The sequence below is a fragment of the Mustela erminea genome, chromosome 2, assembly GCF_009829155.1.
Source record: "Mustela erminea isolate mMusErm1 chromosome 2, mMusErm1.Pri, whole genome shotgun sequence".
NCBI classification, from domain to species: domain Eukaryota; kingdom Metazoa; phylum Chordata; class Mammalia; order Carnivora; family Mustelidae; genus Mustela; species Mustela erminea.
The window spans coordinates 66,461,699-66,488,886 of NC_045615.1; the positions used below are offsets into that span (position 1 = coordinate 66,461,699).

Consider the following 27,188-nt stretch of genomic DNA (forward strand, 5'->3'; position numbering starts at 1 on the left):
TTCAGAAACAGGTCTTCTACATCCTTAGTTAAGTTTATCCTTAGGTATTTTATTGTTTTGGGTGTAATTGTAAATGAGGTTGTTTTCTTAATTTCTCTTTCTGCTACTTAATTATTAGTGTATAGAAACACAACAGTTTTCTGTATATTGATTTTTTGTCCTGGAACCTTACCAGATTCATTTATCAGTTCTAGAATTTTTTGGTGGTGTCTTCAGGGTTTTCTTTCTTTCTTTCTTTTAAGATTTTATTTATTCATTTGACACACAGAGAGAGAGATCACAAGTAGGCAGAGAGGTGGGTGGGGGGTGGGGGTGAGCAGAGAGCCCAATGCGGGCTTTATCCCAGGACCCTGGGATCAGGACCTGAGCTGAAGGCAGAAGCTTAACCACTGAGCCATCCAGGCATCCCTTCAGGGTTTTCTGTCTTGTCATCTACAAGTAGTGAAAGTTTTACTTCTTCCTTACTGATTTGGTTGCCTTTTATTTTTGTGGTTGCTATCTGATTGCTGTGCATAGGACTTCTAGTACAAGTGGTGAGAGTGGGCATCCTTGTCTTGTTCCTGATCTTAAGGGGAAGGTTCTCAGTTTTTCGCCATTAAATATGATGTTAGCTGCGGGTTTTTCATATATGGCCTTCATTATGTTGAGGTATGTTCTCTCTGATACAAGTGCAGTTTTGATTATATTATAAACCAGATCTGATATCCAACAGTTATTTTTAATATGCAAATGTGTAGTGTCTTTTCTTCCTAGAGTAAAACTACTCTTTGGAATCTTCTGTATTTTGCTCCTTGAGAAATGTAAAAGAGTAGCTTGCTTTCCAGAAGATTTAATAATCGTACTTTTAACGTATCCGATCTCAGAAAGGAAGAAAGTGGACAGATCATTTTACATATTCATGTTTTTATCTTTGTTTTTTAAAGATTTTATTTATTTATTTTAGAAAGAGAGCATGCACAAGCAGGGCGAGGCAGAGGGAGAGGGAGAGATCTCAAACAGACTTCCTTGCGTAGCACAAGCCTCATGCAGATCCCAACACAGGGCCTGATCTCTTGACCTGAGATCACCACTTGAGCCAAAACCGAGAGTCAGACACTTAGACCAACTGAGCCACACAGGCGCCCCATCGTGTTTTTATCTTTGTAACTTGAGTACATTTGAGTGTCTTGATTCTATAGTCAAGGTGGTAGTGTATTATCAGTAACTTTTTGCATCTTACAAAATTCTCTAGTGTCGTTTTTCAGTATTTTATAAAGAACTAGTAGCCCTTATGTTCCACACTGTGCTGATAGTTGTATAAGCTCACTCCATCTTTTTTTTTCCCCCCAGGGTGCAATACATGTTAATGACAAGGTTGTACCTCAGCCACCTCTTCAAAAATTGTCTGCAGAGAAACTGACAAGAGAAGGTGCTTTCCTTATGGACTGTGGCTCTGTAAGCACCCTCTACTGATAAAGTTTAACACTGTTCCAGCGGGCAAAAGGAGAAACACGTATGATCATAAATCAGGCAGTGAAAGGTGAAATAGGGAATAGAGAGGCAATAAATTAGTCCCTGGCACAAGAGGTCAATTTATTTTAGACTTTTCTAGTTGGATATCGTTTTATTATCATGGATTATTTATTGTATGGATAATGTATACTTGATAGAATAGTAAAGAAATAAGTTCTGTCTTTAAGGATTTTACCATTTAGAATCCCAAAATTCAAAGGGACCTCAGTAGTCTATCAGTTTCAACTTCTGTCCTTTGCCTGAAATGCCAGTAATAATTAGGAGTTTAGGAGAAGTCACTGGGCAGGATGGTGGTGAAGGGTATCAGAATGGTCAAGATGACTTCATAACTGATACCTTTTGAGCAGGAAAAGGGTGGATGTGGGAGAGCCCATTAGTTAAAATAGACAATAACTGAAAAAGTGGATAGGGAAAATAGTGAGTCTTGGCTAAAATACTTGGTTATCTTGGCTAAAATACTACCTTCTAAAGGGAAAAAAGATAGAAGATGGTAAAATATAGTTTATGGGAATTCTTGAAATTTAAGCTAAGAAGATGTGAAGCACTCTAAAATTTCAGATTAGGGAGTTTTAATATTTTGTTTTTTTTTTCATTTTAGGTTTTTTACATTTGGATTGGAAAAAGCTGTGACAATCACTTCATAGAGGATGTACTCGGGTATCCTAATTTTGCATCAATACCACAGAAAATGGTCAGTGCCTTTTACAGTTTTAAGTTTTTGTATGCTTGTTTGTTTAAAATTTTTAGTGAGCTAAAATTCACACACTTCACCATTTCAGTTGTCATAAAGTATACAACTGTGGTACAATAATCACCAGTATTTTAATTTCAGACCATTTCTGTCACACACACACCCAAAAAAACCTGTATTCCAAATTCCCCTCCTCCTTTCCTCTGGCAACCACTAATTACCTTCTGTCTCTCTGGCATTGCCATTTCATGTTATGGAATTATGGAATTCCATAATATATGGCCTTTTGTGTGTGTTTGTTTGTTTCACTTCTCATGATGTTTTTAAAGTTCATATTGTAGCATGTATGAGTACTTCATTCTTTTTTATGACTAAGTAGTAATTAAATAGTTAGGCTACATTTTTAAATCCAGTCATTCATTCATGAATATTGGGTGTTTTTCATTTTGGTGCTTTGTGAGTAGTATTAGTATGAACAGTTTATGTGCAAGTGTTTGTGTGAACACACGGTTTCGGTTCTCTTGGGTATATACCTAGGAGTAGAATTGCTGGGCCACATGGTAAACTGTGTTTAACTTTTTGAGAAACTGCCAAAATGTTTTCCAACAACTTTAACTTCTGATTTAAGTTATTTTATTGATAATAAATGTAATTTTTTCAGTGGACATTTATTGTATGTTTATTAACCAATACCAAAGAAATATGATCCTAAAATAGTTCTCTGTAATTAATAGGAAAGGCCTACTTTACCGTTGGATATTGTAGATATGTCCTTCCTCCGGAAGTTAATTTAAAATCAATGTAATTTTTATCACATTCTGATTGTGATATTGCTATTTCAAATCACAGTTGTTTGCAAATAGCAAACAATTGCTGTTGTCTATTTCTGTTTTTTTTTTTTATATTTGACACAGTAATTCCAGAGTTCACTTCTAAGACTCAGCAAATGAAGTTAATAAGTTTGAAAAGAGGGAAAAAACTCAGCAAATGGGAAAAGCATATGAAAAAGAAGTTCTAAATAAAATAGTAAACTTTATTTTAGTGCTGTAGTTATTTAAGCACTGTGATACTAGCTTTATAAACATATCAGCAGAACAAAACAGAGGTCAGAAATGGATCTAACTCATGAAAAATGGAATGTGCTAATGAATATATTTAAAGAAAAAATACTAGAAAAATAATCTTTATTGTATTAAAATGGATAAGGCCTTTGTAAGTCAGTGATGAAAAAGATTAATAAATCTGATAGCATTAAAAACTAAAGTATTTCTATGTGGTAAAATAAATAAAGCCAAAAGACAGACAACAAAATCAGAAAGTTACCTGTAGCTCAGGACTGAGAATGAGCTAATTTTTCTAGTATAAAAAGTTGTCTTACAAATCTTTCAGAAAAAGACACCCTGGTCCCCTCAGAAAAAAAGGAAAAGAAAAATGGGCAAAGGATTTGAATAGACAATTTACAGGGGGGAAATATAGTAGTAGCCATATGAAACAATGTTCAGGCTCACTCATAATTAAGAAGACAAAATAACAGTAAGTAAAGCTTTTCTATTTAAATTTTTTTGTTTTACATGCTGTTTTTTGAGTGATTTAGTTTATTAATTTGGCTTTGGAAACATATAAATGTTTCCTCCCATCATATAAATTCATATACAAAAATATTTATTTCTATTTTGTAATATGTATTTATTCAATTTATAAAATACATAAGAATAAACTCTTAAGGGCGCCTGGGTGGCTCAGTGGGTTAAGCCGCTGCCTTCGGCTCAGGTCATGATCTCAGGGTCCTGGGATCGAGTCCCGCATCGGGCTCTCTGCTCAGCAGGGAGCCTGCTTCCTCCTCTCTCTCTCTGCCTACTTGTAATCTCTCTCTGTCAAATAAATAAATAAAATCTTAAAAAAAAAAAAAAAGAATAAACTCTTAAGTCTTTAAAAAGAATCTTGCATGTAGTTTTTAAATGTATTTACACATCCACACCGTTCTTTAAAATTCCTTACCCTTACATTTTTTCTTAAGTTTTTATTTTGATTCCATTTAGTTAATACACAGTGTTATATTAGTTGCAGGTGTGCAGTGCAGTTCAGCACATCCGTACACCACCAGGTGCGCATCACAAGTGCGCTCCTTAACCCCCATCCCTTATTTCACCCCCCTACCCTACCCGCTGGTAACCATCAGTTTGTTCTCCATAGTCTAGAGTCTCTGTGGTCAAAAGTCTATTTCTTAGTTTCTCTCTCTCTCTCCCTCTCTCTCTCTCCTCCTCTCTTTTCCCGCTTTTCTTGTTTGTTTTGTTTCTCAAATTCCATTGCAGAGTGAAATCATTTGGTATTTGTCTTTCTCTGATTATTTTGCTTAGCATTGTACTTTCTAGCATGTACTTTCATCCATGTTGTTGGAAATGACAAGATTTCATTCTTTTTTATGGCTGAGTAATATTCCAGTGGGGGTGTATATATATATTATATATATTTATAAGTGAGAGAAACATATATATCATTTCTTCTTTAACCATTCATCAGTCAGTGGACACTTGGGCTACTTCCCTATCTTGGCTGTGGTTGATGCTGCTGCTATAAATAGGGATTCTTGTAGCCCTTTGAATTAGTGTTTTTGTATCCTTTGGGTCAGAACCTAGTAGTGCAGTTGCTGTGTTGTAATGTGGTTCTATTTTTAAGTTTTTGAAGAGCCTCCATACTGTTTTCCACAGTGGCTGTCTAGTTTGCATTCCCACCAACAAGTATGAGAGAATTCCCATCTCCTACCCTCACCAACACCTGTTGTTTCTTGTGTTGTTGATTTCAGCCATTCTGACAGATGTGAGGTGACATCTCATGGCGGGGGGGTGTATATCTCATTGTAGTTTGATTTGCATTTCCCTGATGATTAGTGATGACTAACATATTTTCATGCATCTTGTTGGCCATCTGTGTGTCCCTTGCCCTTAAATTTTAGGGACTAACGGAAACACACAATTCTCTGAGAATAACTGTTTTTAGAAGAGGATGGAGTCTATAACTGTTGGGTAAATTTAGAAGTTAGTGATAACCCCCTTCATTTGCATGTTTCCTTTAGATGAAACTAAAAGTACAGTACAATACCATTGACATACTAATCATTGTGTATGTTTTATTGACTTAGTTAGAAAAAATATAATATGCAGGCAAAATATCAGTGACATACTTATCATTAAACATCTGTTGTAGGTGGCTCAGTCAGTTAATCATCTGACTCTTGCTCTCACCTCAGGTCATGATCTCAGAGTTGTGAGATTGAACCCTGCCTTGGGCTCCACACTGGGTGTGGAACCTACTTAAGATTTTCTCTGTTCTTCTCCCTTTATCTCTCCTTGCTCCCCTTCCTCCTGCTTGCGCATGTGCACACACACACTCTCTCTCTAAAAATGAATGAATGAAACATATTTTATTAACTTATCCAGAAAAATATAAACAGATTTGTGAACAATTTGAATTTCCCCCTTTTGGTTGCTGCTTTAGGTCTAGGAATAGAGTGCTGGCAGTTGGTTGGTGGTAACAGGAATGAATCATGATTTAGTTCTAATATTGCTACAGTCCATAAGAAAGGAAGTAATTTCCTAATTGTATTACTTTTACCAGACTCATCTTCCAGAGCTAGATACACTTTCATCAGAAAGAGCAAGATCCTTTATAACTTGGCTTAGAGACAACAGACCATTAAGCCCAATTCTTCACGTGGTAAAGTAAGTACTTCTGTAACTTAATTATGAAATTGTCTTATCCTGTGCAGTCTGTGTGAAACTGCATGTCTTCAAAGCAAACCTTAAATAATATTATGAAAACATATACTAATAGGAGAATGCTGTTAATTGGTTAATAGCCATGTTCCATTTTCCTAAAGCCCCCACGTGTTAGTAATTTTTTAAATATATACTCTGTAATGATGTGCATTTTTAGACAAATACCCCCCTTTTTTTTTTCATTTCAGAGATGAGAGTCCTGCCAAAACAGAATTTTTTCAACATTTGATTGAAGACCGAACAGAAGCCGCATTCTCTTACTATGAATTTTTGCTTCACATTCAGCAGCAGATTTGTAAGTGAAGTGGAATAAAATTTGAATATGAAGAAAAAGACCCATAGCCTAGGTAAAGCATAATCTGTCAGGAAAGCACATCTAGGATATTTGAAACGAAGGCATTTGCTGTTACAAGACAGAGTGCGTAGAGTGTAGCACCCTGAGGCTTTGGCAAAAGGTGAAGGGGAAGAAAGAACTTGACAGGTTTTCTTCAGCCTGAATTAATGGTATTTATGATGCTGTTTCACCGAGTCCACTTTGAATTGGTTTCTGCACATTTCCAGTAGTGCGGCAGTGCAAGCCGGCACATTTAGGTAGCTCTGTGGAATGATAACGTCATAATGTCAAATTAGATCAATTCCTTTTTCTGATAATTGATAGAAACTCTTCCGGACTTGAACTCTGTCTGACAAGAGATGCCAAAAGGCAGTGGTACCGTGTTACTTGTTTATATGAATTACTTTTTAACAAGGAATGATTTGTATTCATGAATTCAATATTTTCCCTGTAAAAAAAAAGTAGCATTTCAGTACATGAACTATAGAAAAATATATATATAATGTACATAAATGTTACATTTGTAAAGAAAATGTAAAAATGTAACTACAAAATACAAATTGCTTAAACTGAACTGCATTGTTGGATGACAACTCCTTTTGTCACAGTTCAAGAATGAGGTTGACTAATGCGTGTTATGAATTGAGTCCACGAAAGAAATACAAAACTCTTTGTAATTCTGTTAAATCTTTTATGTGGATTTATTTATGATCAGCCTACTAATTAAAAATATTTTGCTTGACAATATTTGGTGTTTTTTTGTTGTGGGGAGGGTTGGTGTTACTTCTGCATATAGGATATATTGAGTTTACTACTTGAATTTAGTAGTATTTGAATCCATTCGTTTTTATTAGTTTCTGGACATTACCAAGTACTCATTCTGTTTGTATTCTTAAAAAACCAATGTCACTTTTAAAATACATACGAGTATTGACTAGGTATAATCTTAATTTGCCTTTCTCAGTTAAATTGGGCATTTTTTTCTGTACATTCATAGCAAGAAAATTTTCATGACATATGTGACTCTTCTATTTAATTGACTGTTATGATTATCATCTTGAATTTTGAGAGTGATTTTATTCTAATGAGAAAAGTCTCTCATTTGCTAACAGCATATTTAGTATAAAAACTATTAATGATCTATTAGATTGTGGAATGGAATTCTGTTTTATAACTATGAAAGTCCCATCAATTCACTTTGAAAGGAACAAAATTTTTGGTGTGTGTAGTGAGTGGTTTTTACTGGTTTTGTGTTTGGTGGTATTTTCTTTAGATAAAAATAAAAGTACTCTCTCACATTCCCTGATGGAAATGAGAGGTTAAATGACTCACCCTAAATGACATTACTAATTAGTGACAGAGCTAATAGTAAAAGCCAAATGTTCTCCCCACCCACCGCCTACTCCCCTCCTGCCCTCACCCCAGGACTGTATTTGTCTCTGTACCATGCTGCCTCCAGGAAGAGTGAATCTTACTGAACATTAGGGAAAACTACAACACTCTTAAGGACAGCTAAATACTGTAATTTTATAACAAAAAGTGTCATGTTTCTATTTTAAGAAAAACAAAAATCTTTTGTCTGGATATTTTGTTTTTCATTCAATAAATATTTATAGGCACTTAATACTTGTCAGACTTTGTTCTAGGCACAAAACACAAAATCCCCACTTTCATAGAGCTTTCAGTTTAGAGTAATGGTGTGGAGGACTACAGAAAAGACAGTATATGTCAGGCGTCATGAATGCTACAAAGAAAAATAAAACTGGATAAATCAAGAAGCCATTTTTTATAGTAACTAGGGAAGGCCCTTCTGAAAAGGTGACAGCTGAGCAGAGATGTAAACCCACCTGGATATCTGGAAGGAGAGCCATCCAAGTGACAGGCGGATATAGAAATTATCTTCAGATTGCCCTTGTTTTCTCTGGGGAAGGGGAAAAGTAGGAGAAGTTTCAAGAAATAGTTACCCAGGAGAGTGAGAAATTGAATTGATTAGTGGCCTGTAGTAGGATTGTCAGGCAGCACTGAGGAACCATCTTGGCATATGAGTCATGAGCTTGAAACCATCTAGCTTAGCTGTGTCTCTTTCCTCTAGCCACATTCAGCTACGTGGTAGACGGTTGGATTTCAGCATGGTTGGTACAAGGGAATTGAAGACACATGAAAAGGACAAAAGAGGGACTCATTTTGGAGGCGCATGCAAAATGGGAGACGGATAGAGAAAGGAAAGTGGGCTTAGTAGTTTTAGGTCCTGTTGAGGTCAAGGGCTGTTAAAATATGTACACCAGAGAGAATGAGTTGGAAAGACAAGAAGTGGTGTCAGTATATGGGATGCTTGAAATTGAGATTTGAGCGAAGTTTAGAATTTGGTAATGACAGAAATGTAGGATCTGTCTGTGGGAGTGGGTTATTGAGGTGGTGTAAAAGATCAAGGGGGAAAGGAGGTCAGAACTTAGAATCCAGAGTTTTCAATGGACCATTCATTTGACTATTAAAATAAGTGACAAGAAATAGTTACAGAGATGTGGGGACTATAAATAAAGGAGTAGGAGATTTTCTGGCATGATGGCATGAGCTCAGAGGACCTGGGGTGGGCAAAGAGAAAGGATAATCTGGATGTCAGCAATTGAGGAGCTGAGGGGTGCCTACCAAGGGTTTGAGATTTAAAAAGACACCTTGGAGCTCCTGGGTGGCTCAGTGGGTTAAGCCTCTGCCTTCGGCTCAGGTCATGATCTTACAGTCCTAGGATCGAGCCCCGCATCAGGCTCTCTGCTCAGAGGGGAGCCTGCTTCCCCCTCTCTCTCTGTCTGCCTCTCTGCCTACTTGTGATCTCTCTCTGTCAAATAAATAAAATCTTTAAAAAAACAAAAACAGACACCTCTTGAAAGGTTTATAAGGAAATTGTGTCCTCAAAACACAGCCAGGTTTATTAGAATGTGTAGAGACTGACATCAACAGGAATATAGACATGATGGGTTAATTGTCATAGGAGATGGGAAATTAGTTCTGGTCTCTGGCCACTTATTTGTGAAGAAAACAGGTGTGCTTTCCAGGAGTTCTGAGCCCCTTTTCAGTTGATTGAAGCTGTCTTTAAAGTCAGAGGTTCTTAGTGTTTGTAGTGGGAATGGAAAGTGAAGTTCCTGGGAGAGCTTTTTTGATACACAGCAATTCTTCCTCAAATCATATTCACCACCTGGATAGGAGGTTGACCAAAGAGATGTACTTTATTTATAACAGAGCAAGAAAAAGAACACAAAATGGGAGTTGGAGAGGGAGAAGCAGGCTCCCTGCTGAGCAGGGAGCCTGGTATGGGGCTTGATCTCAGGACCCTAGGATCATGACCCGAGCCAAAAGCAGATGCTTAACAAATGAGCCACCCAGGCGCCCAAGAGTTGTATTTTAAAAGAGTATCCCAGGTGGTATGAAAAATTTCCTAATCTACTATTAAAACCATTGTTAAATAGGAACATACAGTTCAATTTATAGAGATGTTTACATTCATATTTACATGTAAGGATGTTACTAGCATGTTTTCATGCTAGTTTTATAGGGTACTTCTATAAAACAAATTAAGTGTAGTCCACAAATCAGTGGAAGAAGGATTCTATGTTTATACATTAATGTATATGTGTGTGCAAAAAACTCTTTGAAAGCTGTTTGTGGATAGGAATCCGTTGTGGTCAACTCGTGAGGCTATGACATGCATGTATTAATTAACGACATGTAATACTAAGCCATGAGTTCTCTATTCAAAGTAACTTTTTAAGACATTAAAAATACTTTCAAAGTAAAAAAAAAAAACTGAAAACAACACTGCAGACACTGTCTGAGTGCAATCACTGAGAAGTGAAAGAAGAGTTGAAGGGAGAAGAAAAAAACACTTAAGCTTTGCTATAAGAGACTGAGTTGTCCTGAAAAATAAAAGTGGTAGGTAGATATTTTATGAGTCATTCATTTTTTAGCTCTGAATCCAGAGATAAAATCTGTATCAACCAGAAAATTGGGTCTCCTCTTCACTTCTGCCTTAGAATATCTCTAAGACATGGCCCTTGGCGTAACCTGTGGGCAGGAAGGGTACGCATACACAGCTTATGCAAGGAAGGTTGTGTGACCTGGGGACACAGGCAATGAATGCATTCCCTTCTGATAGGTCTGGAGCTAACCCAAAGGTGAAAGCCATGTTCTTTAGTTTTCAGCAGTAAACAATGCATAGTTATGTAGATATTCATGTCCATCTGGAGGCCAAAAAGCATTCCTTACTAGGAACCACTAAGTGAATTGATAAAGGTTGCTAAAATTTTTTTCACTCATTTGTGAATAAACAATCATAAGCATAAACCAGTATTAAAATTACTTGAGACTCGGGACGCCTGGGTGGCTCAGTTGGTTAAGCAGCTGCCTTCGGCTCAGGTCATGATCTCAGTGTCCTGGGATCGAGTCCCACATCGGGCTCCTTGCTCGGCAGGGAGCCTGCTTCTCCCTCTCCCTCTGACTCTGCCTTCCACTCTGTCTGCCTGTGCTCGCTCGGCAGGGAGCCTGCTTCTCCCTCTCCCTCTGACTCTGCCTTCCACTCTGTCTGCCTGTGCTCGCTCTCGCCCTCTCTCTGACAAATAAATAAATAAAATCTTTAAAAAAAAAAAAAATTACTTGAGACTCTATGTCTGTTCTCCTAAAAAACTTGGTTCCCATGCAAGGTTCATAATTTTACAAAAACTCCCAAAAGTGTAATTACTGTGCCACAGAGAGCCTCTCAGACAACAGACAGATGCTACCCTCCAGCCAGGACTCAGGCATTTCCTTATGAGTGCATCGTAACTGTTGGGAGCTGCTCATGGTTTTTGCTACTTTTGCTTTTCAGATACCTTTATTTTAGCTTGGTAGCCGTGTAGGTTGTTAATAAATTCGATTAGTGTGCAGTGATGTCTTTATGCTAATTTTTACATTGTAATGTTCTAGTTTTCTGTAACTACATTTTTAAGTATGTTTTTAGTGCACGAGTCCTAAAACATTTACTCTCTCATTGCTAAGACAGAAATACGTATAACCTACACCTCTCCATAGCTTGCAACACTTCATTGACGATATCACTGGTATATAGGTGCTAATTTAAGTAATTTATAAATAGAAGGAGAGTAAGTGCAATATAATAGTTTCTTTTAAAGTTAATAGCCTGTGGCTTTATATTAAATCACGTGCTCAAGCTTATCTTTTCTTTAGAAATAAATAATATGCAAACCCCATATGTTCCTCTCAGTTCTTTATTACACAGAAAGTTACTTTAAGGCACAATATTATCTTGGGTTTTTTAGTATTTATCCCACCTCACATATTTATGAGCCTTTATCCCAGGACAGGCTACATAACAGGAACACATTTAATTAAATGACCAGAAAACTGATCAGCCTTTCTTACCGTGAAATCATTTCACAATGACACTAGAGAAAGCCATGGAACACTACTAGTTTGGAAAACCAGTTCCATTTTTTATAGAATTTTTTATCTGTATTCCAGTTCCTTTCAAATCTTGCTCCTTCAGGACCTACGTCTTATGACTCGCCTATGAACAATAGGAAATACCTATTAACTATCGAAAAGTGGATAGTTTTACTAGAATGCAAGATACTGTACCCCTAGACTATCTCCTAGTAATGATCAGAAACTGATAATTATTTGCTGAGTCAAGAATAATGGGCAGAAATGAAGGAATAATTTGTTTCAGCAAGAAGAGTCCAAGCTTAAAGCAAAATTCCTTAGTAACTAGGATCCAGAGTTTTGTGTCCCCAAGAAATAAGGGGTCTGAAAGCATGTTTCTCCCCAAAAGGTAATGAAGCTATATTGTCTTTGTATAACTTAAGGCAAACTTTTGGGTCTTCCTCAGGGAAGGAATGGGAATAAACCTGGACTGGGGAACGGGTGGGAACCAGAAGGAGAACTCTGAAAGGAGAAGGAGACTGACGGCACTTTAGAGGAGCTGCCCTTGTTTCCCCTCCAGGCTTTGCATGTGCTGCTCCCCTTAGCTGGAGAACCCTCTGACCCTGACCTGGCTTTACCTCCAGAGACCCACTCAGCTTTCAGAAAGCCTAAAGATCACCACCTCCTGGCAGGCTTTCCTGACCACTCCCCCATCTACTTTCAATCCCCCTCCTGTGTGTTTCCAGCCCTCCGTCTGCTATCTCTGTCATAGCCCACTGTGTTGTACTTAACATTCCCCCTTAAATGAAGGCAGCTGTGTTGTCTCGGCGCCCAAATGGCTTCGATGTACCCTGCCTGGCACATCATCGGTATTCAGTAGATATTGAATCAATGTTAAATGATTGCAACTTCGAGATAAAATGAGTTGAGAACCTGGAAGCAAAATTAAAAACCAGGCGCCTAGGTGGCTCAGTCGGTTAAGCATTGCCTTCGGCTCAGGTCATGATCCCAGGGTGCTGGGATCAAGCCCCGCATCCGGCTCCCTGTTTGATGGAAGCCTGCTTCTCCCTCTCACTCTGCCCCTGATTGTGTTCCCTCTCTCCCTGTCTCTCTCTCTCTGTCAAATAAATAAAATCTTTAAAAAAAAAAAAAAAAAAGCAAGAAAGAAAAAGTAAACAGTCTCTGGGGTAAAGAAGAAACATACTAAACAACGCTAGGTAGAAATCGAAGGGAAGTCAGCCAGAGAGAATGGGCACAGTGCCAGAAGGTGGATGCGAGTCCCATGAAAATTCTGGAGTGCACCACCTCTGAAGTTTCCAGAGGTTCAGCGGACTGGAGCTTGTTGCCAGGTTCCCCCCAAAACAAAAGCCAATGCTGCTCCTGGGGTCACCTTCCACAACGCTATGTACAACACTTGTGGGTTCTGGGGGCTCTTGGAAGCTGCATATCCTACACTTGAGTGTGCTGCTCTCACGCATTTACCAAGTAACCTGCTGGCAGGCAGAGCAGGAGATGGCTCCACACCGAGGCGGGCCACAGTGCAAGCCCCTCTGCCGCTCGAACTTCACCTCTCCAGGGTTTGGGAGTAGTTGTATCTCTGTAAAAAAAATTTTTGTCTTTTCGAGAACGGCTCCTAGATTGCTGCTGGGCATGCCTGCCGCAAGATACCAAGTACCCTTGCGATCTGAGCTGACCGGTGTGAACTGGGCAGTAAGACTGGGTGTGCCCAGCTGCAGTCTACATTAAATGGAAAGGTGTGTCAGGGCGCCTGGGGGGTTCAGTTGTGAAACGTCTGCCTTCACCTTGGGTCATGATCTCAGGGTCCTGGGATCGAGTCCTGCGTCTGGCTCCCTACTAAGCGGGGAGGCTGCTTCTCCCTCTCCACCACTTGTGCTCTCTCTTATTCTCTCTCTCTCTCTCTCTCTCAAATAATAAATAAATACAATTTTTTTTTTTTTTTAAGGGTGTAAGGTATCAGGCGCAGCTGGTCCTGGTAAGTGGCGAGCGGGTGGCTGGGATCTTAGGGCAGCTCCTCCCACTGTACTGCAGCTGTCCCTTGCTCCCCATCTACGGCCTCGGGAGGTATTTCCCTAGGACCAGTTAGCTAAGGAAGAAAAACGCGACTATAGTATTAGTCTAGTGGTGAAGGGAAATCCCCTTTATGGGCAGAATTCGAGCTATTTGTGTACACTGAGATGGCCAAGAGATGTAGGTCTGGACAGCTTCCCAGGCAGTAGCTATTGGCTAAATGGTAATGGATTTGGAAGGAACAAGATTGGAAATTGATGACAAACAGGTTCAGAGAACAGGTATGCAGATAGATTTCATAAAACGGACAGAGTGAGGGACGCCTGGGTGGCTCAGTTGGTTAAGCGGCTGCCTTCAGCTCAGGTCATGATCCCAGCGTCCTGGGATCGAGTCCTGCATCGGGCTCCTTGCTCGGCAGGGAGCCTGCTTCTCCCTCTGCCTCTACCTGCCACTCTGTCTGCCTGTGCTTGCTCTCTCCCCCTCTCTCTCTCTGATAAATAAATAAATAAAATCTTAAAAAAAAAAAAAAAACGGACAGAGTGAGAAGATACTTGTATTCCATAAGAATATACACCGAAGGACATCTGCAGCAAAAATTGTCCACCTCGATCAGGTGAGCAAAGTGACCCGACTGTGAATGTCAGCCTTTTCCTTAGCCGCCCCATGGGCTCAGTGGCCCATGTACAAAGTTGCCGTATCTTCAAGAACAGAAGCTACGCGTGGGCCAAATAAAGACTCTCACTACTGTATTCCTAAGCCTGTTTGCAGGGGAGACCTACTTTGATTTCTCAGTTTCATCGTTTCTTGGGAAACAAAGCAGCCACCCACTAGTAGGATGATGACATTGGACCTTTCCATCATGGAGTCATTTGTCATCGATGGAATAGACACATATCCTGAGTATGGCTTTGCCTGCCCTGCCTTCGGGGTTTCTGTCTACACCACCATCTGTGGGCTTCCGGAATGCCTTCATCATTACCATGGGACCTCCTTGACATTGCCTCTGATCAAATCACCCATCCCATGGCAAAAGAAACATAGCAACGGGAATTCACTGGTCTTCCCACAACCTGTCACCTCAGAAAGCAGCTGGCCTGGTAGAAAAGTGGAATGCTCTCCCAAAGACTCAGTTGCAGTGACGTCTGGTATAACGTCCCACAAGATAGAGTGTAGACTTTAAGTCTGCAACCAAATTTTTCTTTCATAGCCAGAACACACAGGTCTGAGAATCAAGATTCAAAGTGAGTGCATTACCTCTTAGCCTAGTCACAGAATTTTGGGGTCTTCATTCCCAATGGTAAGATGGTCCCACTGGGGGAAGGGAGTGACACAATAATGTCCCCTTCTGAATTGGACATATGGCAATCATCTGGCTGTTTTAGCTTCTTATACCAACAGCCAGAAGGGAACCAGTTCTGATGGTGACAAGGAATTAATTTGCTGCTATATAATGGGGCAGGGAGGACTATATCTGGGACCTTTAGGATTTTTCAGAGTGCCTCTTAATATTTCTATGTTCAGCTCTAAAAGTTAATGGAATATTGCAGGAACTTGTTTAAAAAAGGGTGAGGTCACTGATGACCCAGTCTCTTCAAAAGTTAAGGTATCTCTCTCCCCACCAGGTAAAGAATGCCAAGTAGCATTCTATACTGTGCTGAATACAAATTGGAAAATGATCTGAGAGGTATAGTGCAAACAAACTTGACAGTGAAAAAGAACTCAATTCTAGCCCTGGATCTGTCACATTATATAGACCAATTAGAGTGGAAAAAGTGGGGTTTGAAAGCCAAACAGAACAAAATTTGGATTCTAATCTTTCTGGTAGCTGTGTCTCTAAGCTTCTCTGAGCTTTATTATTCCTACTAGAGATAATTCTATGCTAAGAATCTTGTGAGATCTCTATGGTACGAATATGTAAAGCTTCTTGTGTAATACCTGGACATGATAGAGTTAACCCTTGAAAAATAGTGGGTTTGAACTGTGCAGGTCCATTTATATGAAGATCTTTTTCTTTTGTTTTTCTTCCTTTTTTTCTTTTTCTTTTTTTTTTTTACTTTTATAAAACCAAAAAGTAAGTTTAATTTCCTTTAAGTTCCTTTTTTTCAAATTTTTATTTAAATTCTAGTTAGTTAATATATAGTATAATATTCAAGAATAGAATTTAGTTATTCATCACTTATATACAACACCCCGTGCTCATCACAAGTGTCCTCCTCAATGTCCATCACCCATTTAGCCCATCCCCCCACCTACCTCCCCTTTACAAACCCTCAGTGTGTTCTCTATAGTTAAGAGTCTCTTATGGTTTGCCTCCTTCTCTCTCTCTTTTTTTTTCACTTCCCCTATGTTCATTGTTTTGTTTCTTAAATTCCACATATGAGTGAAATCATATGGTATTTGTCTTTCTTTAACTGACTTATTTCACTTACCATGATATACTCTAGTTCCATCCACATCATGGCAAATGACAAGATTTCATTCTTTTTTATGGCTGAGTAATATTCCATTGTATATCTATACCACATCTTCTCCATCCATCATCTGTCGATGGACATTTGGGCTCTTTCCATAGTTTGGTCGTTGTGGACATTGCTGCTATAAACATTGGGGTGTATGTGTTCCTTCAGATCACTGTATGTGTAACTTTGGGTAGTACAATTGGTAGTGCAGAATTTTAAGGAACCTCCATACTGTTTTCCAGAGTGGCTGCACCAGCTTGCATTCCTGCCAACAGCGTAAGAAGGTTCCCCTTTCTCTGCATCCTCACCAGCATCTGTCATTTTCTGACTTTTAATTTTAGTCATTTTAACTGGTGTGAGGTGGTATCTCATTGTGGTTTTGATTTGTATTTCCCTGATTATAAGTGATGTTGAGCATCATTTCATGTGTCTGTTGGCCACTTGGATGTCTTCCTTGGAAAAATGTCCACTCATTTCTTCTGCCTATTTCTTAACTGGATTATTTGTTTCTTGGATGTTGAGTTTGATAAGTTCTATGTAGATTTTGGATACTAACCCTTTATCAGATAGGTCACTTGCAAATATCTCCTCCCATTCCATAAGCTGCCTTTTAGTTTTTTTTATTGTTTCCTTTGCTGTGCAGAAGTTTTCTATCTTGATGAAGTCCCAGTAGTTCATTTTTGCTTTGGTTTCCCTTGCCATCAGAGATGTGTCTAGTAAAAATTTGTTACAGCCAGTGTCAGAGAAGTTGCTGCCTGTGTTCTCTCTAGGATTTTGATGGTATCACATTTAGGTCTTTCATCCATTTTGAATTTATTTTTGTGTATGGTGTAAAAAAGTGATCTAGTTTCATTCATTGGTGCAATTGTAAATGGGATTGATTCCTTGACTTTCTGCTTCTTCATTTTTGGTATTTAGAAAGACAACAGATATCTGTATGTTGATTTTGTATCCTGCAACTTTGCTGAATTCTTGTATCAGTTCTAACAACTTTTGGGTAGAGTCTCGGGTTTTCTACAGAATACCACGCTGTCTGTGAATAGTGAAGGTTTGATTTCTTCCTCGCCAGTCTGGATGCCTTTTATTTCTTTTTGTTGTCTGATTGGTGAGGAAAGGACTTCTAGTACTATGTTAATGGACATCCTTGTCTTGATCCTGAATGTAGAGGAAAAGCTCTTAGTTTTTCCCCTTTGAGGATGATATTAGCTGTGGGTCTTTCGTATTTGGCCTTCATAATGTTAAGGTATGTTCCCTCTATCCCTACTTTGTTGGTTTTAATCAAGAAAGGATGCTGTATTTTGTCAAATGCTTTTTCTTCATCTATGGAGAGGATCGTCTTGTTCTTATCCTTTCTTTTTTTAATGTAGTGTATCTCATTGATTGATTTGCAGATGTTGAACCAACCTTACAGCCCAGGAATAAATCCCACTTAATCATGGTGAATAATTTTTTAATTATTTAATTTTTACTGTTGGATTCGATTTCCTAGTATCTTTTTTTTTTTAAACACCATGTATAAACAATCTTGTTTTTTTTTTTTAAGATTTTATTTATTTATTTGACAGAGAGATCAGGAGTAGGCAGAGAGAGAGAGAGGAGGAAGCAGGCTCCCCGCCGAGCAGAGAGCCCGACGTGGGGCACGATCCCAGGACCCTGAGATCATGACCTGAGCTGTAGGCAGAGGCTTTACCCACTGAGCCACCCAGGTGCCCCGATTTCCTAGTATCTTGAGAACTTTTGCATTTATGTTCATCAAGGATATTGGCCTATAATTCTCCTTTTCGGTGGGGTTTTGTTCGGTTTTGGAATCAAGGTAATTCTGGCCCTGTAACATGAGTTTGGAAGTTTTCCTTCCGTTTCTGTTTTTTGGAACAGTTTGAGAAGAATAAGTATTAACTCTTCTTTAACTGGTAGAATTCCACTGGGAAGCCAATTGGCCCTAGCCTTTTGTTTGTTGGGAGATTTTTGATTCCTGATTCAATTTCTCTGCTGGTTGCAGGTTTGTTTATGTTTTTGTTTTTGTTTTTGTTTTTCAATAAATGCAGTATAGTACTTAAGTGTACTTTGTCTTATAATTTCTTTTTCTTCAAAGATTTTATTTATTTATTTGAGAGAGCAATCACAAGTAGGCAGAGAGGCAGACAGAGAGAGAGGGGGAAGCAGGCTCCCTGCCAAGCAGAGAGCCCAATGCAGGGCTCGATCCCAAGACTTCAACGCTACAACCTGAGCCAAAGGCAGAGGCTTAACCCACTGAGCCATCCAGGTGCCCCTGTCTTATAATTTTCTTAATGAAATTTTTTTTTTCTCTAGCTTACTTTACTGTAAGATTACTGTATATGATACAGAGAACAGGGAAAATATGTGTTAATTAACTGGTTATCAGTAAGGCTTCTGGTCAACAGTAGGCCATTAGTGGTTAAATTTTTGGAGGAGTCAAAGTTAAACATGGATTTTTGACTATGGGGTGTGGATGGAGGGGGGGTTGGTGCCCCAGATCCCCGTGTTGAGGGGTCAGCTACACTCAGTAAATGGCCATCAATGATTTGACAAAATAGCAGCACAACAATAATATAGTGAGCCCCTCATTTTGAGCCTACCTTTTTCCCTCATCACCAGCTTCACTTGCCCTCCCATCTATCTGTTTCTACCTTCGCTGAACTTCTTCCCCACTGAGACTGTTGGGTCCCCCCAAAATTGGGTACCCCAATAATGGGTCCGTGATTAAAGGAGCGAGACTGATACAAAGCGAAGGTCAAGCAAAGCTTTATTTTGCGCCAAGCATCAAGAATCAGATTGACCGTCAAACAGACCAGTCGGGCCGCCCCTACAGAGAGGACGACCCCTCCCTGCTTTCCAGTCTAACTTTTATAGAGCAAAGGCCATGTGGTTGGGCCTGACCACACACAGGTGGCCAATGAAATTGTAACACACAGAGAAAGCTGCACAGTCATGCTAGGTGACCAATTGAATTACAATTTACCCTAGTAGACATTTGATTTAGCCTATCACACCTTGGTTAGGATTGGTGCCAAAAGGCTCCCAAAGGGCAGGGGCCCATACTCCTTAGTAGCTAGGAGACAGTATGGCCCCCTGATTGAATACCTCCACCTGGTCTGACCCACCCTTGTACTTGGACTTTGTTACCTGGGACTGGTTTCTGGGACTGGTTCTTAAGTAAGTTCCCCTGGTGGGGGCAAGGTCAATTTAAGTTTTACAACAAAATGGCAGTTCAACCAGGGTGGGGCCGCACTGGCTGAATAGGCCCTTACAAGAGTAGGGCTAAAACTCTTAGTGCTGGCTACCAGCACCATAACTCCCTATGATCAATGTATTAACCACACTTCTCTTGGCTTCAGATCAGTCAGCACTATGGGTATATAGAAGCAGTCTTACTCCAATCCATCATATACCATCACACCTCAAAACCATACTAAGTTTCATTTGAGATCTAGCTTTAACTTTCTACCTGATAATCTCTTTATTAGTAGTTACAAACTCATGCCTCTGGGCCTTTGAACATGCTGCTCCCTCTGCTAGAAACATATCTTCACCTCTTCATTTGGCTAGCTCCTATTCCTCTTTCAGTTATTAGTATGTGCAGACATCCACTTAAACCTTATCCCAGGCCTAGGTGGAACCCTGCTACATGGGTTCTTAGGCTCTGGTATTTTTCCTATTACAATATTTATTTCACTTTATTTAAATAACCTGCTCTGTTTAGCTTTCCTACTATATCCTGTTTGGGCAAGAAACTCAGCGTTTTCTTTCTTTCTTTCTTTCTTTTTAGGATTTTTATTTATTTGTCAGATGGAGGGGCACCTGGGTGACTCAGTCAGTTGAGTGCCTGCCTTCAGCTCAGGTCATGATCCCAGGGTCCAAGGATCGAGCCCTGCCTCAGGCTCTCTGCTCAGCGGGGAAATTGCTTCTCCCTCTCTCTCTCTGCCTGCCGCTCTGCCTACTTGTGCTTTCTATCTCTCTGTCAAATAAATAAGTAAAATCTCTTTTAAAAAAAGATTTTATTTATTTATTTTATGGAGAGGGGGAGAGAGATTGGGACAGGACACAAGCAGAGGGAGCAGCAGGCAGAGGGAAATGGAGGCTCTCAGCTGAGCAGGGAGCCTGATGTGGAACTCCATCCCAGGGCCTTGGGATCATGACCTGAGCTGAACACAGACACTTAACCAACTGAGCCACCCAGGCACCCCGAAACTCAGCGTTTTCATTCATCACTCTATCATTAGAGCCTTGAACAATATCTGGCACACCCCTGTGCCCACATAACCAGAAGTATGTGCGTTTGTGTTATTTATTATTATTATTATTGTTGTTGTTGTTGTTGTTGTTTTGTTATTCATTTCTTGAGAGAAAGAGAGCACACATGCTCACACGGGAACAGAGTTGTAGGGAGGCAGGGGCAGAGAGAGAATCTTAAGCAGGCTCCATGCCCAGCACAAGCCCAACAGGGGCTCGATCTCACAACCCTGAGACCATGACCTGAGCAGAAACCAAGAGTCTGACCCTTAACCAACTGAGCCACCTAGGTGCCCCAAGTTTGTGCTATTCTTTTTTGTTTTTTAAGATTTTTTTTAAAGATTTTTTTTTTATTATTTGACAGAGAGAGAGATCACAAGTAGGCAGAGAGGCAGGCAGAGAGAGGGGGAAGCAGGCTCCCTGCTGAACAGAGAGCCTGATGCAGGGCTCAATCCCAGGACCCTGAGATCATGACCTGAGCCGAAGGCAGAGGCTTAACCCACTGAGCCACCCAGGCATCCCAGTGTGTGCTATTCTTAAAGGTGGTTGCTCTTTTGAACTTTGAAGTACCGTTCTATTTTTCATCATTTCATTCATTCCTTCCTTCATTCATTGAATATTTAAGAACGTACTATGTGATGGACATTGTGAGGTAATAGTTTTAGAGCAGTGAACAAGACACACAAGGTCCCTTCCGTCATGGAGCTTGCACTCCAGCTGGAGGGAAGTGATAAAAGATAAATATATAATATGTCAGGTAATGATTAAATGTCAGGGAGAAAAGTAGAGCAGAGTGAAGGCTTTAGGCAAGGAGTAGGAGATAGTGTGGCCAGTACAAAGCCTTTGAAGGGCTTTGAAAAGAGGAATGATGTGATCTGACCCTCACAGGAGTCCAGCCAGCCTGAAGTAGGCCACTGAAGAGGGGAAGGTAGACACCATGAACAGCTCATGAATAAATCAGGCCCTGGGCGTGGTTCAGATGGGACCTGTTTGCTTTCAGAGAATGTGAAATTCAGGAATTGACTTCAGCAGGCTGGATGGAGCCTTACTTGATCATTCTTTGGTTACGCTACTGGGTTCCATTTGCTAAAATTTTATTTAAGATCTGTTTTATTTACTTTTAGAAGATTGGTCTATAGTTCACTTTTATAGTATTCACCCGTTTAATTTTGATCAGCGTTATGCTTGTCTTATTAAATGAGTTGGCCATCATGCCATCTGTTTTTGAGGTTTTGGAACAGTTTGTATAGATTTTGGTATATAAGATAGGTATTACCTATTCTTGAAGTTTTGGTTGAACTGGCCCATTATGCCTCCGGGCCTGGGACACTTTTCCAGGTAGATCATTAACCACTGTTCTAATCTATGACCTTGGATAGACTCAGATTCTCTAGGTTGAGCTAAGTTTGGTCTTTATAGTTTTAACTTGATTGGTATAAGCAATTATTATTGGGGGTTAGCTTTTTTTTTTTTCCTTTATCATGGGGGGGGTTAGCTTTCTTCATCCTTTCTTTCATGTTTATATATTCCTTCTTTCTTTTTCTTGATCATTCTTGTTTCAGGGTTGTCTATCTTGGCTTAAAAAAAAAAAACAAACAAATTTGGGTTTTATTGACTCATTCTATTTTGGGGAGAGATTGCTTTAGAATAAAATGTGGAGGAAGTTTGATTCACTTTCTGCCTTTACCTTTATCAGTTCCTTTCCACTTCTTCCGTTGGGTTTATTTTTGCTGCTGTTTTACAAGCTTCTTGTATTGTAAGCTTAGTTTATTTTCGAACTTTTCAGTTTATTAATAAATGCATCTAAGACTGTGCAATTTCCTGAGTAGAGAAGTTTTAACATTAAGTGCTTTCATTCCTATTCAGTTTTAGAATCGTTCCTAATTTCCATTTATTTTCTATTTAACCCATGACTATTTGTAAGTGTGTTATTTAAATTCCAATGGTAGTGATGCTTTGTCTTTTAATTTCTAATTTCATAAACATACCTTTTTCTAAAAGATTTTATTTATTTATTTGACAGAGAGAGAAATCACAAGTAAGCAGAGAGGGGTGGGGGGAAGCAGGCTCCCAGCTGACCAAAGAGCCTGATGCAGGGCTTGATCCCAGGACCTTGAGATCATGTCCTGAGCCGAAGGCAGAGGCTTAACCCACTAAGCCACTCAGGCGCCCCATTAATATAGCTTTTTGTTACCAGGTTTGAAAATTTTTCTGAGAGGGGCACTTGGGTGGCAGTCAGTTAAGTGTCTGATTCTTGGTTTCAGTTCAGTTCATGATCTCAGGGTTGTGAGATCGAGCCCCATGTCAGGCTCCATGCTCAGAGCAGACTCTGTTTGAGATTCTCTCCTTCTATCTCTACCCCCTCCCCCAACTCATATGCTCACTCTTGCTCTAAAACTAAAAAAAAAAAATTTTTTTGAGGATTCCTTTGGAGCCTGATATAAGGTCATTAAATTGTGAATCTTCCACAGTGTTTGAAAATATGTATTCTCATTTGCGTACAAAGCCCTTTATGATTTTAATTGTTAAAAATGAAGATCTATCTTAACCTCAGGAAACAAACTGAGGGTTGCTGGAGGAGAGGTGGGCTGAAGGGATGCACTGGCCGGTTGATGGGCGCTGGGGAGGATACGTTCTATGATGGGTGCTGTGAATTGTGTAAGACTGATGATTCACAGACCTGTACCCCTGGGGCAAATAATACATTATATGTTAATTAAAAAATAATAATAATAATAAAATGAAGGTCTAGGGCACCTGGGTGACTCAGTCAGTTGAGCATTTAACTCTTAATTTCTGCTCAGGTTGGGAGATGGAGCTGTACATGGGGCTCCATGCTCAGTGGAGAGTCTGGTTGGGATTCTCTCTCTCTTTCTCCTTGTGCCCCTCCCCACCATGAGTGCTGTCTGTCTGTCTGTCTGTCTCTCTCTCTCTCTCTGAAATAAAGAAATAAATCTTAGAAGAAGAAAAAAATTAAGACCTAGGGCATGGAGTCAGAATAGGGAAAAGGAATATCCTTCTCTAGAATTCAGTCAGAAGGGGACCTCCAAGGAAGATACCTGAGGGAACCCCTCCGCCATTCTGCCTGCCCCTCCCACAATCCAGTGCAGCTCACATCTTCAGAGAATATATTTAAGGTTGTTCAATTCAGATGATTTTACCAGTTAAGACCAGGTGACACAAAAATATAAAGCTTTTTTTTTAAAAATAAACTTTCCTTCCACCCTGACTGAGACTAGCTGCTTCTTCTTCTTCTTCTTCTTTTTTTTTTTTTAAAGATTTTATTTATTTATTTGACAGAGAGATCACAAGTAGACAGAGAGGCAGTCAGAGAGAGAGAGGAGGAAGCAGGCTCCCCGCTGAGCAGAGAGCCTGACGTGGGACTCGATCCCAGGACCTTGAGATCATGACCTGAGCCAAAGGCAGGGGCTTGACCCACTGAACCACCGAAGTGCCCCTATTTATTTATTTGAAAGAGAGAGTGATCGAGAGCGAGAGCAAGAGTGGGAGAGGGAGAGGGTGAGGGAGAGAACACAAACAGGGGGAGGGGCAGAGGGAAAGAGAGCAGACTCCCCAGTGGGGCCTGACCAGGGATCATGACCTGAGCTGAAGGCCACACTTAACTGACTGAGCCTCCCAGGCAACCCTGAGGCTAGCCTCTTTGCCAGCAGCAAGCAAGCAGTACTAACACTAGATAATTCAATTCATTATTGGTTGGCTCATCTGTGAAAAATTGGTTCTTCAAATGGAAGGTAGTTTGAGGACGTAAGTGAATATGGAGTCTGCAAGTGCAGGTTGCATGAGAGCAGTGGATGAAATCTGTGGACTAGCTTTATTAGAAGTTAAAGTACAAATACGAATATTAATGACCTAATTCAGAATAGGACACAGGGTTAAAACAAGGGTTCAAAATTTTAAAAGAGCCCTAAAAGCTCAGTCATTAAGACAATATCTTAATGTAATTTTTTTTTAGTTAACATACAGTATAATATTAGTTTCCAGTGTACAATATAGTGATTCAACACTTCCACACATCACCCGGTTCTCATCACAACAAGTGCCTTCCTTAACCTTGTCACTTATTCTACCCATTCCCCCCGCAACCTCCCTTCTGATAACCATCAGTTTGTTTTCTAGAGTTAAAAGAGTCTGTTTCTTGGTTTGCTTTTCTTTCTTTTTTACCCCTTTTCTCATTTATTTCTTAAATTCCACATATGAGTCAAATCATATATTTGTCTTTCTCTAATTGATTTATTTCACTTAACCTAGTACTCTCTGGCTCCATCCAAATGGCAAGATTTCATTCTTTTTGATGGCTGAATAATATTCTGTTGTATGTATATACACCACCTCCTTATCTATTCATCAGTCAGCGGACACTTGGGCTGTTTCCATATGTTGGCTATTGCTGTAAACATCAGGGTGCATGTATGCCTTAGAAGTAGTATTTTCCTATTCTTTGGTGAATATCCAGTAGGTTGATTGGTGGGTCAGAAGCTAATTCTATTTTTAACTTTTTGAGGAGTCTCCACATTGTTTTCCACAGTAGGTGTACCAGTTTGTATTCCCTCTAACAGTGTAAGAGGGTTCCCCTTTCTCTACCTCCTAGCCAACACCTGTTGTTTCTTGTGTTGTTGATTTTAGCCATTCTGACTGGTTTGAGATGGTATCTCATTGTAGTTTTGATTTGCATTTCCCCAATGAGGACTGGTGTGACATCTTTTGATGTGTCTGTTGGCCATCTGGATGTCTTCTTTGGAAAAATGTCTATTCATGTCTTCTGCCACTTTTTAATTGGGTTATTCATTTGGGGGGTGTTGAATTTAAAGCTCTTTATCTGTTTTGTATACTAACCCTTTATTAGATATGTCATATGTAATACCTTCTCTAGTTTATAGTCTGCATTTTAGTTTTGTTGATTATTTCCTTCGCTGTACAGAAGGAAACTTTTTTTTTTATTGTGATGTCTTCTCAATAGTTTATTTTTGTTTTTATTTCCCTTGCCTCAGGAGATATATCTAGAAAGAAGTTGCTATGACTGATGTCAAAGAAGTTACTATCTGTGTTATCTTCTGGGATTTTAGTGGTTTTAGGTCTCACATGCAGATCTTTAGTCCATCTTGAATTTGTTTTTGTTTGTGGTATAAGAAACTGGTCCGATTTCATTCTTTTACATATAGCTGTCCAGTTTTCCCAATACCATTTGTGGAAAAGACTGTCTCTTTTTTCATTGGATATTCTTTCCTGCTTTGTCAAAGATAATTGACCATAAAATTGTGGCTTCGTTTCTGGGTTTTCTTTTCTGTTCTATTGATTTAGGTGTCTTTTTGTGTGTGTCATTACCATACTGTCTTGATGATTACAGCTTTTTTTTTTTTTTTTAAGATTTTATTTATTTATTTATTTGACAGAGAGAAATCGCAAGTAAGCAGAGCAGCAGGCAGAGAGCCTGATGCGGGTTCAATCCCAGGACCCCGGAACCATGACCTGAGCCGAAGGCAGAGGCTTTAACCCACTGAGCCACCCAGGCTCCCCAATGGTTATAGTTTTGTAACAGAGCTTGAAATCCAGAATTGTGATGCCTCCAGCTTTGTTTTCTTTTCTAAGGCTGCTTTGGCTATGTAGAGTCTTTTGTGGCTCTGTAGAGTCTTTAGTGTTAGATTGTTGGTTCTAGCTCTGAAAATTACTAGTGGTATTTTGATATAGATATAGATTGTCTTGGGTAGTATTGACATTTTAACCATCTTTGTTCTTCCAATCCATGAGCATGGAAAGTTTTTCCAGTTCTTTGTGTTGTCTTCAGTTTCTTTCATCAATGTTTTATAGTTTTCAGAAGATGGATCTTTCACCTCTTTGGTTAGGTTTACTCCTAGGTATCTTGTTGTTTGGGGTGCCATTGTAAATGGGATTGATTCCTTAATTTCTCTTTCTGCTGTGTCGTTATTGGTATATAGAAATGCAATATTTTTTTTTTTTAGATTTTATTTATTTGACAGAGAGAGATCACAATAGACAGAGAGGCAGGCAGAGAGAGAGAGAGGGAAGCAGGCTCCCTGCTGAGCAGAGAGCCCGATGCGGGACTCGATCCCAGGACCCCGAGATCACGACCCGAGCCGAAGGCTTAACCCACTGAGCCACTTAACCCACTGAGCCACCCAGGCGCCCCGAAATGCAATATATTTTTTATGTTGATTTTGTATCCTGTGACTTTACCAAATTTGTTTACCAGTTCTAGCAGATTTGGGGCAGAGTCTTTGGGTTTTCTTTTTTTCTTTTTCTTTTGTTAAAGATTTTATTTATTTGTCAGAGAGCGAGAGAGAGCGAGCGAGGACAGGCAGACAGAATGGCAGGCAGAGGCAGAGGGAGAAGCAGGCTCCCTGCTGAGCAAGGAGCCTGATGTGGGACTGGATCCCAGGACGCCGGGATCATGACCTGAGCCGAAGGCAGCTGCCTAACCAACTGAGCCACCCAGGCGTCCCGGGTTTTCATTTTACAGTATCTTGTCATCTGCATGTAGTGAAAATTTTACTACTTCACTGCCTATTTGGATGCCTTTTGTTTCTTTTTGCTGTCTGATTGTTGTGACTAGGACTTCCTATGTTGAATAACATGGTGATAGGGGACATCCCTGCCATGTTCCTGACTGCAGAGGAAAAGGTCTGTTTTTTCCTGTTGAGGATGGTATTAGCTGTGGATTTTTCATATATGACCTTTATTATGTTGAAGTA

General features: G+C 39.7%; 1 protein-coding gene and 1 long non-coding RNA gene across 7 annotated transcripts in view; one reads left to right on the forward strand and one right to left on the reverse strand.

Moving 5' to 3' along the window:
• The window catches only part of SEC24B (SEC24 homolog B, COPII coat complex component), a 92,529-nt gene extending 85,469 nt beyond the window's left edge, over positions 1 to 7,060 (forward strand). For all 6 annotated transcript variants that reach the window (XM_032333123.1, XM_032333124.1, XM_032333125.1 and 3 more), the window contains 4 exons: positions 1,330 to 1,434; positions 2,111 to 2,203; positions 5,819 to 5,922; positions 6,168 to 7,060. In XM_032333123.1, the coding sequence (XP_032189014.1) occupies positions 1,330 to 1,434; positions 2,111 to 2,203; positions 5,819 to 5,922; positions 6,168 to 6,282 (417 nt within the window). In that variant the 3' untranslated portion in view covers positions 6,283 to 7,060. The remainder of the gene's footprint in view (positions 1 to 1,329; positions 1,435 to 2,110; positions 2,204 to 5,818; positions 5,923 to 6,167) is intronic.
• LOC116584588 lies at positions 189 to 27,188 on the reverse strand. Its single transcript, XR_004283245.1, has 3 exons — positions 26,955 to 27,188; positions 26,202 to 26,204; positions 189 to 222 (listed from the first exon to the last, which is right to left on the reverse strand). It is a non-coding gene; the product is annotated as an uncharacterized LOC116584588 (long non-coding RNA).